The 13,354-nt window shown below is 38.2% G+C and overlaps 2 protein-coding genes and 1 non-coding gene across 3 annotated transcripts in view; 1 reads left to right on the top strand and 2 right to left on the bottom strand.

Annotated features, from left to right (window-relative positions):
- Positions 1-13,354, bottom strand: part of FREM3 (FRAS1 related extracellular matrix 3) — a 92,752-nt gene that overhangs the window by 43,938 nt on the left and 35,460 nt on the right. The gene's annotated exons all lie outside the window — the stretch shown is intronic.
- LOC128776828 (small nucleolar RNA SNORA15) lies at positions 6,286-6,405 on the top strand. Its single transcript, XR_008421988.1, has one exon. It is a non-coding gene; the product is annotated as a small nucleolar RNA SNORA15 (small nucleolar RNA).
- Positions 9,128-11,003, bottom strand: LOC109249865 (la-related protein 7-like). Its single transcript, XM_019420463.2, has one exon. It carries the CDS (start codon positions 10,896-10,898, stop codon positions 9,153-9,155), a length of 1,746 nt encoding a protein of 581 aa, XP_019276008.2. The 5' UTR covers positions 10,899-11,003; the 3' UTR covers positions 9,128-9,152.

Genomic DNA, 13,354 nt, shown 5'->3' with positions numbered 1-13,354 from the left:
AGAGGCAGAGGAGAGAATAGGTGAACTAGAAGATAAAATTATGGAAAAAGAGGAAGCTGAGAAAAAGAGAGATAAAAAAATCCAGGAGTATGAGGGGAAAATTAGAGAACTAAGTGATACACTAAAAAGAAATAATATATGCATAATTGGTATCCCAGAGGAGGAAGAGAGAGGGAAAGGTGCTGAAGGTGTACTTGAAGAAATAATAGCTGAGAACTTCCCTGAACTGGGGAAGGAAAAAGGCTTTGAAATCCAAGAGGCACAGAGATCTCTCTTCAGACGTAACTTGAATCGATCTTCTGCACGACATATCATAGTGAAACTGACAAAATACAAGGATAAAGAGAAAATTCTGAAAGAAGCAAGGGATAAACGTGCCCTAACTTATAAAGGGAGACCTATAAGACTCGTGACTGATCTCTCTTTTGAAACTTGGCAGGCCAGAAAGGAATGGCAGGAGATCTTCAGTGTGCTAAACAGAAAAAATATGCAGCCGAGAATCCTTTATCCAGCAAGTCTGTCATTTAGAATAGAAGGAGAGATAAAGGTCTTCCCAAACAAAAACTGAAAGAATTCGTCACCACTAAACCAGCCCTACAAGAGATCCTAAGGGGGATCCTGTGAGACAAAGTACCAGAGACATCGCTACAAGCATGAAACATACAGACATCACAATGACTCTAAACCCGTATCTTTCTATAATAACACTGAATGTAAATGGACTAAATGCGCCAACAAAAAGACATAGGGTATCAGAATGGATAAAAAAACAAGACCCATCTATTTGCTGTCTACAAGAGACTCATTTTAGACCTGAGGACACCTTTAGATTGAGAGTGAGGGGATGGAGAACTATTTATCATGCTACTGGAAGCCAAAAGAAAGCTGGAGTGGCCATACTTCTATCAGACAAACTAGACTTTAAATTAAAGGCTGTAACAAGAGATGAAGAAGGGCATTATATAATAATTACAGGGTCTATCCATCAGGAAGAGCTAACAGTTATAAATGTCTATGCGCCGAATACCAGAGCCCCCAAATATGTAAAACAATTACTCATAAACATAAGCAACCTTATTGATAAGAATGTGGTAATTGCAGGGGACTTTAACATTCCACTTACATAAATGGATAGATCATCTAGACACACGGTCAATAAAGAAACAAGGGCCCTGAATGATACATTGGATCAGATGGACTTGACAGATATATTTAGAACTCTGCATCCCAAAGCAAGACAATATACTTTCTTCTCGAGTGCACATGGAACATTCTCCAAGATAGATCATATACTGGGTCACAAAGCAGCCCTTCATAAGTATACAAGAATTGAAATCATACCATGCATACTTTCAGACCACAATGCCATGAAGCTTGAAATCAACCACAGGAAAAAGTCTGGAAAACCTCCAAAAGCATGGAGGTTAAAGAACACCCTACTAAAGAATGAGTGGGTCAACCAGGCAATTAGAGAAGAAATTAAAAAATATATGGAAACAAACGAAAATGAAAATACAACCGTCCAAACACTTTGGGATGCAGCGAAGGCAGTCCTGAGAGGAAAATACATTGCAATCCAGGCCTATCTCAAGAAACAAGAAAAATCCCAAATACAAAATCTAACAGCACACCTAAAGGAAATAGAAGCAGAACAGCAAAGGCAGCCTAAACCCAGCAGAAGAAGAGAAATAATAAAGATCAGAGCAGAAATAAACAATATAGAATCTAAAAAAACTGTGGAGCAGATTAACGAAACCAAGAGTTGGTTTTTTGAAAAATAAACAAAATTGACAAACCTCTAGCCAGGCTTCTCAAAAAGAAAAGGGAGATGACCCAAATAGATAAAATCATGAATGAAAATGGAATGATTACAACCAATCCCTCAGAGATACAAACAATTATCAGGGAATACTATGAAAAATTATATGCCAACAAATTGGACAACCTGGAAGAAATGGACAAATTCCTAAACACCCACACTCTTCCAAAACTCAATCAATCAGGAGGAAATAGAAAGCTTGAATAGACCCATAACCAGCGAAGAAATTGAATCGGTTATCAAAAATCTCCCAACAAATAAGAGTCCAGGACCAGATGGCTTCCCAGGGGAGTTCTACCAGACGTTTAAAGCAGAGATAATACCTATCCTTCTCAAGCTATTCCAAAAAATAGAAAGGGAAGGAAAACTTCCAGACTCATTCTATGAAGCCAGTATTACTTTGATTCCTAAACCAGACAGAGACCCAGTAAAACAAGAGAACTACAGGCCAATATCCCTGATGAATATGGATGCAAAAATTCTCAATAAGATACTAGCAAATCGAATTCAACAGCATATAAAAAGAATTATTCACCATGATCAAGTGGGATTCATTCCTGGGATGCAGGGCTGGTTCAACATTCACAAATCAATCAACGTGATACATCACATTAATAAAAGAAAAGATAAGAACCATATGATCCTGTCAATCGATGCAGAAAAGGCTTTTGACAAAATTCAGCACCTTTCTTAATAAAAACACTGGAGAAAGTTGGGATAGAAGGAACATACTTAAACATCATCAAAGCCATTTATGAAAAGCCCACAGCTAACATCATCCTCAATGGGGAAAAACTGAGACCTTTTTCCCTGAGATCAGGAACACGACAGGGATGCCCACTCTCACCGCTGTTGTTTAACATAGTGTTGGAAGTTCTAGCATCGGCAATCAGACAACAAAAGGAAATCAAAGGCATCAAAATTGGCAAAGATGAAGTCAAGCTTTCACTTTTTGCAGATGACATGATACTATACATGGAAAATCCGATAGACTCCACCAAAAGTCTGCTAGAACTGATCCATGAATTCAGCAAAGTTGCAGGATACAAAATCAATGTACAGAAATCAGTTGCATTCTTATACACTAACAAGGAAGTAACAGAAAGACAAATAAAGAAACTGATCCCATTCACAATTGCACCAAGAAGCATAAAATACCTAGGAATAAATCTAACCAAAGATGTAAAAGATCTGTATGCTGAAAACTATAGAAAGCTTATGAAGGTAATTGAAGAAGATATAAAGAAATGGAAAGACATTCCCTGCTCATGGATTGGAAGAATAAATATTGTCAAAATGTCAATACTACCCAAAGCTATCTACACATTCAATGCAATCCCAATCAAAATTGCACCAGCATTCTTCTCGAAGCTAGAACAAGCAATCCTAAAATTCATATGGAACCACAAAAGGCCCCGAATAACCAAAGTAATTTTGAAGAAGAAGAAGACCAAAGCAGGAGGTATCACAATCCCAGACTTTAGCCTCTACTACAAAGCTGTAATCATCAAGACAGCATGGTATTGGCACAAAAACAGACACATAGACCAATGGAATAGAATAGAAACCCCAGAACTAGACCCACAAACGTATGGCCAACTCATCTTTGACAAAGCAGGAAAGAACATCCAATGGAAAAAAGACAGTCTCTTTAACAAATGGTGCTGGGAGAACTGGACAGCAACATGCAGAAGGTTGAAACTAGACCACTTTCTCACACCATTCACAAAAATAAACTCAAAATGGATAAAGGACCTGAATGTGAGACAGGAAACCATCAAAACCTTAGAGGAGAAAGCAGGAAAAGACCTCTCTGACCTCAGCCGTAGCAATCCCTTACTCGACACATCCCCAAAGGCAAGGGAATTAAAAGCAAAAATGAATTACTGGGACTTTATGAAGATAAAAAGCTTCTGCACAGCAAAGGAAACAACCAACAAAACTAAAAGGCAACCAACGGAATGGGAAAAGATATTTGCAAATGACATATTGGACAAAGGGCTAGTATCCAAAATCTATAAAGAGCTCACCAAACTCCACACCCGAAAAACAAATAACCCAGTGAAGAAATGGGCAGAAAACATGAATAGACACTTCTCTAAAGAAGACATCCGGATGGCCAACAGGCACATGAAAAGATGTTCAACGTCGCTCCTTATCAGGGAAATACAAATCAAAACCACACTTAGATATCACCTCATGCCAGTCAGAGTGGCCAAAATGAACAAATCAGGAGACTATAGATGCTGGAGAGGATGTGGAGAAACGGGAACCCTCTTGCACTGTTGGTGGGAATGCAAACTGGTGCAGCCACTCTGGAAAACAGTGTGGAGGTTCCTCAGAAAATTAAAAATAGACCTACCCTATGACCCAGCAATAGCCCTGCTAGGAATTTACCCAAGGGATACAGGAGTACTGATGCATAGGGGCACTTGTACCCCAATGTTTATAGCAGCACTCTCAACAATAGCCAAATTATGGAAAGAGCCTAAATGTCCATCAACTGATGAATGGATAAAGAAATTGTGGTTTATATACACAATGGAGTACTACAGGGCAATGAGAAAGAACGAAATATGGCCCTTTGTAGCAACGTGGATGGAACTGGAGAGTGTGATGCTAAGTGAAATAAGCCATACAGAGAAAGACAGATACCATATGTTTTCACTCTTATGTGGATCCTGAGAAACTTAACAGAAACCCATGGGGGAGGGGAAGGAAAAAAAAAAAGAGGTTAGAGTGGGAGAGAGCCAAAGCATAAGAGACTCTTAAAAACTGAGAATAAACTGAGGGTTGATGGGTGGTGGGAGGGTGGGGAGGGTGGGTGATGGGTATTGAGGAGGGCACCTTTTGGGATGAGCACTGGGTGTTGTATGGAAACCAATTTGGCAATAAATTTGATATATTGAAAAAAAAAATAAAACCTTTCTGAGTTCCTTCCAGGTTTATCATTCCCTAATTCTTTCTGTCCCCCTTGGTAGGTGGCACGGTCACAGCAATAAAGAAAACATATTAACTTATTATGTCCCAGTTTGGAAAAATAGTATTACTCAGCATAAGTTGGTGCAACTTGATAAATCAAATGCAAACTTTAAGCTCTCAGGAGGTTTATCCACATGTGAGGAGGATGAGTTCTTGGGAAGGCACACCAACTATCTGGGTACAGAGGTGCACTGGCACATCCAGAGGTGTGATCTTAACCCCACTGGTATATTGCAACTGAGTCCTTTCATATCTGAGATCTCATGTGAAAATCCAATGCTTACCACCACCTTGAATACAGGGACGGGCATACATGACATTTGACAAGTGAAGTGCCTATATATAGTTCAGTAATTGTGCCTCACTCAAGGTCACATAGCTAGTCAATAAATCTAAAAGTATGCAAAGCCCTCCATGGTCTGGATTCTTTCCACCATGGCTCCCCACCTCCCGTCATCTCCTACCTCTCTTGCTGCCTTTGGAGCCTATGAGTTGGCTTATTCTAAGTTATGTGCAGTGTGTGAAGCTAACGGTGAAGCTAAAAATTCTTAGTCATCCTTCAAGGCCCAGTTTGAACATTGTTCCTTGGAAAAACTTCCCTGGGTGATGGCTCATCTCTGTCACTCATGAACATATCTCCTTGCTAGTACTTGAGTGAATTGTCTCTACGTCTGGTTCTCTTTCCATATCAGTAGCTTATTTTCATTATGGAGTTCCTAGCCCTTGGCAAAGATCCTAGAAATTACAGGGCTCAATAAATACTTGTTGAATGACTGACTGCCTCCTGGAGAAAAACTGACCTAAACATAGATTTAAAGAATAGAATGAGCACTGCCAATAATTTGACCTAGGTGCAGTTTGTAAATATATTACCTTGCTTCATAAAAATGTAGATAATGGTTTTTAAAAAATGTAGTGATATCATAGCATGGACCTGTGGTTTTATTCTAGTTAGAAAGAGAGTCAGAACCTGCAATCCAGGTTGTTATCCTCTTAGCTTAGAACTACTTCTGCAAAATACTGTGTGCACAGCCTGTGAACTGATCTTTAAACTTGAGGGTCTAGTTCTAGAGACATCTTTAAAAAAAATAATAAAAATACTCTTTCACAGAGGCACTTGGGTGGCTTATCGGTTGAGCATCCGATTTTGGCTCAGGTCATGATCTTGTGGTCTGTGAGTTTGAGCCCTTCAACGGGCTCTGTGCTGACAGCTTAGAGCCTGGATCCTGCTTTAGATTCTGTGTTTCTCTCTCTTTCTGCCCCACCCTGCTCGTGTTCTGTTTCACTTACTCTCAAAAATAAATAATAAAACATTAAAAAATTAAAAAAATATTCTTTTACATTTCCATAGTATATATTATTTAACTCCCCCCCCCCCCCCCCCCGCCATAGTCCAGTGTTCTGCTCATGTTCTAGAAACTGATTACATAACACTGGACATATAGGTTTGTGCTTGATTGGCATTAGAAATGAGATAGTATAAGGCATGGCTGAATACTTTGTTCTTTATCTCAGTAATTGATGCAGCCAGACACCATGCAAAAGTAACGTCTTCTCTTTGAAATGTCTGTAATAACTGATAATGGATAAAGAAGATGTGATATATACCTATACATATACATATATACATATACATATACATATACATATACATATACATATACATACACACACACACACACACACACACACACACACACAATGGAATACTACTGGGCAATGGGAAAGAATGAAATCTTGCCATTTGTAATAACATGGATGGAACTGGAGGGTATTATGCTGAGTGAAGTCAGAGAAAGACAGATACCATGTTTTCACTCATATGTGGAATCTGAGAAACTTAACAGAAGACCATGGGGGAAGGGAAGGAGAAAAAAATAGTTTCAAACAGAGAGGGAAGTAAACCATAAGAGAGTCTTAAATACAGAGAACAAACTGAGGGCTGATGGGGGGGAAGGTGGGGAGGAGGGGAAAATGGGTGATGGACATTGAGAAGAACAATTGTTGGGATGAGCACTGGGTGTTGCATGTAAGTGATGTATCATGGGAATCTACTCCTGAAGCCAAGAGCACACTGTATACACTGTATGTTAGCTAACTTGATGATAAATTATATTTAAATAAATAAATATTTTATGAATTAATGAAAACATAAACATAAATAAATAAATAAATAAATAAACATAAAAAATAAATAAAATAGCTGTGATGGTATGCTAAGCTTTTTTTTAATAGCGCTTTTTTTTAAAAGTGGACAGAAATAAATGAACTAATGCTAGGAGCTTGCAAGGATTTCCAAGTACTAGTTAAATTGGGCCACTTTGCTCTTTGACATGTTGCTTACATTGCTTTCAAGTGCAATACTAACATTGTGGTGGTTATACTGAATTCTCAAGAAATGGATGGCTTTTATATACGTGTTTTCATTTTCTTAAGAATGATTCCACAGTTTTATTTGTTTTGTAGCTTAGCATTTCTCTCCTTCCCCACAACCCAACAGAAAAAAAAAAGAAATGAGATAGTATAATAAAAATTGTTATGTATATGTAATGAAAGTAATATTTCCTGAAAAGCCATAATACACTCTATACCTTAGGAAGATATGATTCCAACCAAACCAAGTCCCTACAGTTTTTTATAGGTGTTCAACACGGGACACATCCCCCAGGGTGGCTACTCTAGTGTCAGCTAAAAGCAGCTCTGAAATAGTGGGTTTGAAAACCAGAATCACTTATTCTCCCACAAAGAAAGAGACAAATGTCACATCCCCATCTCAGCTTATGCCTGCAGTCAGCCCAAAGGAGATAGAAGAGTGTTTCAAGAGCAATTTGATTTGGAAGTGTTGGGAAAGGAGGAGTCAGTGAAAAAAGGGTCAAAAGGAAGCTCTGCAGAGACATAAAAATAACGTTCTATTCATCACAGCCCAGAATGTAGAGCCAAGTATATTCATATATCCTTGTAAGTGGGTTTGGCCAAACCTTGGAACCATCTAACTAAGCTCTAAATGAATGGGGAATGACATCTGGTAGAGTTCTTCTTAAGGTCTGACAAGACAATAATTAGGGAGGAAAGGTTGGAAGGTAAAGTAAACCGCAGCCTAGCTCTGTGTCATCTCCATTGTTAGTCCAGGCCTTACAAAAATGGGCAAGCCAGAGAGCCAACAGATGTCATTAGCCTAATTCTTGGCAAGTACTTATCAGGCAAAGAATATACGCTGAGCTTTTTTTTTCCCAGGGGAAGCATTCAATTTGTCAGCAATTCCTCTCTGCCAGACCACAAATCAACAATTGCTAGATAAATGAAAAGCTTCCACTCAACTTACAAACTCTTGGGTAAAGTATTTATTTTCTAGAAATAAAAGTGCCTTTTTTTTATAGCACAAGCTATAAATGGTCCCAGTAGGTTCCACTAAAGCAATCAAATGCCAAATACATAAATCTTATAGACCCTTATGGAAAATGGAAGTGGCTCTGTTACACATCATGTTGAATGAGGCTATAGATTCACAGAATAAAAAATGGCAGAATAGGTCATAGCTAATAGGTCAGTGACAGACTAAACCCATTGCTGTAGTAATGGTAAGGGAAATTCAGTGTAACAATCACTTGAGATATACTTTATGAAGACAAAATTTGTTTTGAAGACTTTGGATTATATGCTTTCTGAATTATGCTGTTGCATAATTTGACATTGGCTCCTATTATATATAATGGTCAGGAGATACTCAACTGTGAAAAGAAATGTTGTGGGTGAGGTTTAACACACACAGATGTGTGTGTGTGTGTGCGTGTGTGTGTGTGTTTGTGTGTGTGTTTGCTTTGTCAAAGCCTTTCTCTGTTTCCTTCATCCTGCCTTTCCTGTATATCTGCCTCTCCTGGATTTCCATTTCATCTTTGTGTTTACATGAACTCTTTCCAGCTTCTAGAAGACTAGTTAGTATTTGTATACACTATATTTAAAAAATTTAAAACGTAAGGAATGGTGATTCCATAAGCAGCATCTAAAAAGAGGCTTCTCAGTTTATTCTTTGCCTGGACTATACCAAAGGGAATCCAATCTAGTAGCTCCCTTGAAGTTTACAAAACAATTTCAAGGTAATGCTTTACTCCCATGTCTTTCACCGAACATGCTGAGACATAAAAATGGGTACAACCTCTGAGGTCATTTTCGGTCTTCAGGTCTATGATTCTAAGTGGGCATAATAATGATACTGATAATAGTTTTTACAATTTCACTCTTTTTTTTTTTTTCAGGAAAACATTCTTTATTATTGACTACCATAATAAAATGGATTTCCTAAGAAAAGTTCAAGTAATCATTGAAATCTTAAGAGGTGAACCAAAAGTGTTTTTTAATCATATTCAGAAAATCTAATATGTTTACTTGCTTGTTGAGTCTTTGCCAGTCTAATCTTCTCAGCTTTGGTGATTAACTTCTCAGTGCCTCTTTTCTTTTCACGAGGCTGATTAAGTTTGGCCTGCCTATCTACCAAAATCTTCTGCCAATACCTCTGCTCATGATCACCAGAAAGGATCTCGAGATTCCAGCAGTGTTTCTTTTTAATTTCCGTATATGCGTTTATTACTGCTTGAGCATCCTCAGGGGTTTTAAACCTAGCATGGCATTCTGTATCTCCTTCTAGCAAGTCCACATAAACAACTTCTGAGATTGCTGCCAAAGTATCCCTGACTTGTTTCCTGCCAGGCAGAGGCTCAGTGCTAATGATCTTCACAATCACGCCGCTGACAAACTGTGGTCCTGTTGCATTAACCTTTTCCTGGGGACAACACTCTTCACTGTTTGTTTTTTCATTTTCTATTCCAGAGTTAGGAGCTACTCCATTTGTTTCCATTTTTGACTCCGATTTTATTTGGGATATTGTTTTTTTTAAAGAAGAAATGCTGGCTTTTTGCAGTGCTAAATACTCTTTTTTCAAATCCATCCATTCGCTCTTTGAAAGTACTCTTAAGGGTATAACCTCTTCTCCCATTTTGTGCCTCTCTTTGTGTTTTTTCTTATGCTTCCTTTTTGCTTTTAAAAGGGATCCATCTTTTACATCTCCAGTATCCTTTTCCTCTTCAGTAGAGACTTCTAAATCTTTGTTTTCTTTGGGAACTTCTACATCTTCTTTTTTAATGTTGTCTTTCTGCGTTATTTTCTTTACTTTTGACCTGGGAGTTGGGTGTTCTGCTTCTTCAGAGATACTTCTCTTCCTCTTCCCTGTTCTGATTGTAGGTAAGCTGGATGCTTCTGCTCTTTCCCGTTTTTTCTTTTTCTTTGACGGTGGCTTCTGGGGTTCAGTAATCTCTACTTCAGATCCCTCAGATGTGGTCCTGGATCTTTTCATTTTTCCTACAGTCTCTTTACTTGTGTCAATGTTTGACTCTTTGGTCTGGATATTGTCCTCTTTCTTCATTCGGCCTTTCTTCTTCTTCTTCTTTTTCTTTTCTTCTGATACTCCAAGGACAGGAATAGGCTTATTTTTTACTGTCTTAGGAAATATGCCAGGTTTTCTTGGTGCTTCTTCTGGTGGGTTGTTAAGAAACTCAATAGCTTTTGCTGCTTGTTCTTTTGTTTCAAATTCTACAAAGGCAAATCCCTTTGGATCTCCAGTAGATTTATAATGTGGTATACTTATATAAACAACATTGCCACATTTCCCAAATACTCTTTCAATCCAGCTGTGATTAACATTTTTGGGAAGTAATTCCACATACACTGTCCGCTCATCCTCATCTTTTGGTCGTTCACCTAAAGGCTTTTTTCTCCTGATTCTGGTGCCTTCTAAGTCCAGCTCTACAACAGATGAACTTTTCAGTGCTCTGGCTATTAACTTTCCATCTGTGGTCAATTTTTTCATTTTGTTGAAAGACACGAGAAGTGATATATCAACATATCCATCTCTGGACTTTTCTATTTGTTCTCGAAGAAATCTATCCTTGTGAAGATTTGCATCTCCAAACCAGAAATCCACTTGCTTAGCAATATCTGCAAGCACCTGTTTAACTCGTGACCGTTTCTTTTTTTCTACTTCTTTTTTCTTTTCAGGGTTTTCTTCTTCCATTGCTTTTTCTTGATTTCCACTTTCAGCTTCCATTCTCCGCTCAATTCCCAACACACAGGGCTGGGGACTGCGTCTTCCAACCTTTTCGTCTCTAGATCCTTATGGTCCGAGTTTCCGCGTCATAGGACGAGCGACACCGTTCTCTCAATTTCACTCTTTTTAAAATAATAAGATGAAAACTCAATCTTTAAGGCATATAATTTCTTTTAAAAAGTGTCCCTTGGGGTTTATAAGGAAAGGAAATATTTTCCAACTCAGAGCATATGAATTTTATGGCACCAACCATAGAACAAAAATATGATGGCCCCTTAAGCCAAGGTCCTTTGCCCAGCATGATTTTCCACAGTTATATTAGACTACATGGACTTTTGGTTTTCCTAGGCAGGCCCAGGCAGAAGTCATGAATCAAGGATCAAAATATGCTATTTCTATCAAGATTATCCTTTCCAAAATTATTTCCATAATTTTCCAGATTCTGGATTTCTTTCTATATATTAATACTGGCTGACACAACAGACTGGGAATAAGTATCACTAGGGAACAGAGGAGAAACACTTCTTAAGACACATGTGGCTGCTTTTCTCATGCAGCACGTGCACGAGATTCCAGTGGTGCTGAAGGCGGATCTGTAGTCTGCTTCAAGAGGAGAGCAACCCAACATGTACCTTAATGTTTATAGCAGCACTATCAACAATAGCCAAAGTATGGAAAGAGCCCAAATGTCCATTGACTGATAAATGGATAAAGAAGATGTGGTATATCTGCCTATATCTATATCTATCTATATCTATCTATGGTTTTATACACACACACACACACACACACACACACACACACACACACTGGAATATTATTCAGCCATCAATAAGAATGAAATCTTGATATTTGCAACAATGTGGATGCAACTAGAGTGTATTATGCTAAATGAAATATGGCAGTCAGAGAAAGACAAATGTCATATGATTTCACTCATACCTGGAATTTAAGAAAGAAAACAGATGAACATAGGGGAAGGGAAGGAAAAATAAGATAAAAACAGAGAGGGAGGCAAACCATAAAAGACTCTTAAAGATAGAAAATAAACTGAGGTTGCTGGAGGGGTGGTAGGTGGGGGGATGGGCTAATGGGTGATGAGGATTGAGGAGGGCATTTGTTGGGATGAGTACTGGGTGTCATATATAAGTGATGATTCAGTGGGTTCTACTCCTGAAGCCAATAGTATACTGAAGCCAATAGTAAGCTAATTAACTTGAATTTATTTGTTTATTTTTAAAATGTTTATTTATTTATTTTTGAGAGAGAGAGAACACAAGCAGGGGAGGGACAGAGAGAGAAGGAGACAGAATCTGAAGCAAGCTCCAGGCTTTGGGCTGTCAGCACAGAGCCCGATGTGGGCTTAAACTCACCAACTGTGAGATCATGACCTGAGCCGAAGTCAGACTCTTAATTGACTGAGCCACCCAGGTGCCCCATTGAATACTTATTGAAATAAATAAGTAAGTAAGTAAGTAAGTAAATCAATCAATCAATAAATAAAGTTTTTGGCAAAACTGTTACTGTGATGTAAGTTAATTTTACGTGTCAACAAAAAAGATGATGCCCAGTATTTTTGACAAACACTAGTCTAGACATTGCTGTGAAGGTATTCTTTCGTTGTGATCAATGTTTACAATCAGTTGAATTTAAGTAAAAGGGAATGTGGGTGTGGCTTTCATCCAATCAGTTGAAGGTCTTAAGAGCAATGACAGGTTTCCCCGAGAAGAAGCAATTCTAACTCAGACTGCAACATAAAAACCTGCCTCAGTTGCCCACTTGCTGGCCTACCCTGCAGATTTCAAATTTGCCAGCTCTACAACTGTGTGAACCAATACTCTGTTTCTGTCTGTCTCTCTCATACACACACTTCCTATACCTCTTCTACACCTACTGTTCTGTGTTTCTGGAGAACAGTGACTAATACAGTCACCATAATACCTGCCCCCTTCCCCTTTTTTCCTCTGATACATTAAGCTTTTCTGAAACTATTCTAGATGCAAGCATCTCCCAACATGTCCTTTTAATCATATTTAGATGTTTGGACCCTGTCTTCCTGTTTTGTTTACTTGTTTTAATTCAGTCAGATGCATTTAGCACACAGCTATTGCAACATGAATTCTCTGGGAAGAATTTTTCCCTTTCCCCAGTGACAGAGACGAACGATTTTGATCTACCTAATTTGCCCAAAGAGCTTTTATGAAGCTTTAAACTCAGATCCTTCAAAAAAGACAATATTAGATGGAAAAGAAAAATCTATGTTTATAAAACTGACCAAACCTGTACAACTGCTTGGAAATGCTAGGAAAGTTTAGAGATATAACACAAAGGTTTAAAAGTGTTTTCATATAAAATATACCTAATATCCATTCAAAAATCCTCTGGGGAAAAACTTGAGTTGTAGAAGGGATTCATTTGCACTCATTACTTAAAGTGTTAGGATATATCCTGATATA

Source organism: Panthera pardus, unplaced genomic scaffold (assembly GCF_024362965.1).
Source record: "Panthera pardus isolate Hobbes unplaced genomic scaffold, ASM2436296v1 HiC_scaffold_13, whole genome shotgun sequence".
In the NCBI taxonomy this organism is placed as follows: Eukaryota; Metazoa; Chordata; class Mammalia; order Carnivora; family Felidae; genus Panthera; species Panthera pardus.
Note: the sequence above shows the minus strand (reverse complement) of the source record. Positions and strands in the feature narration are given on the sequence as shown.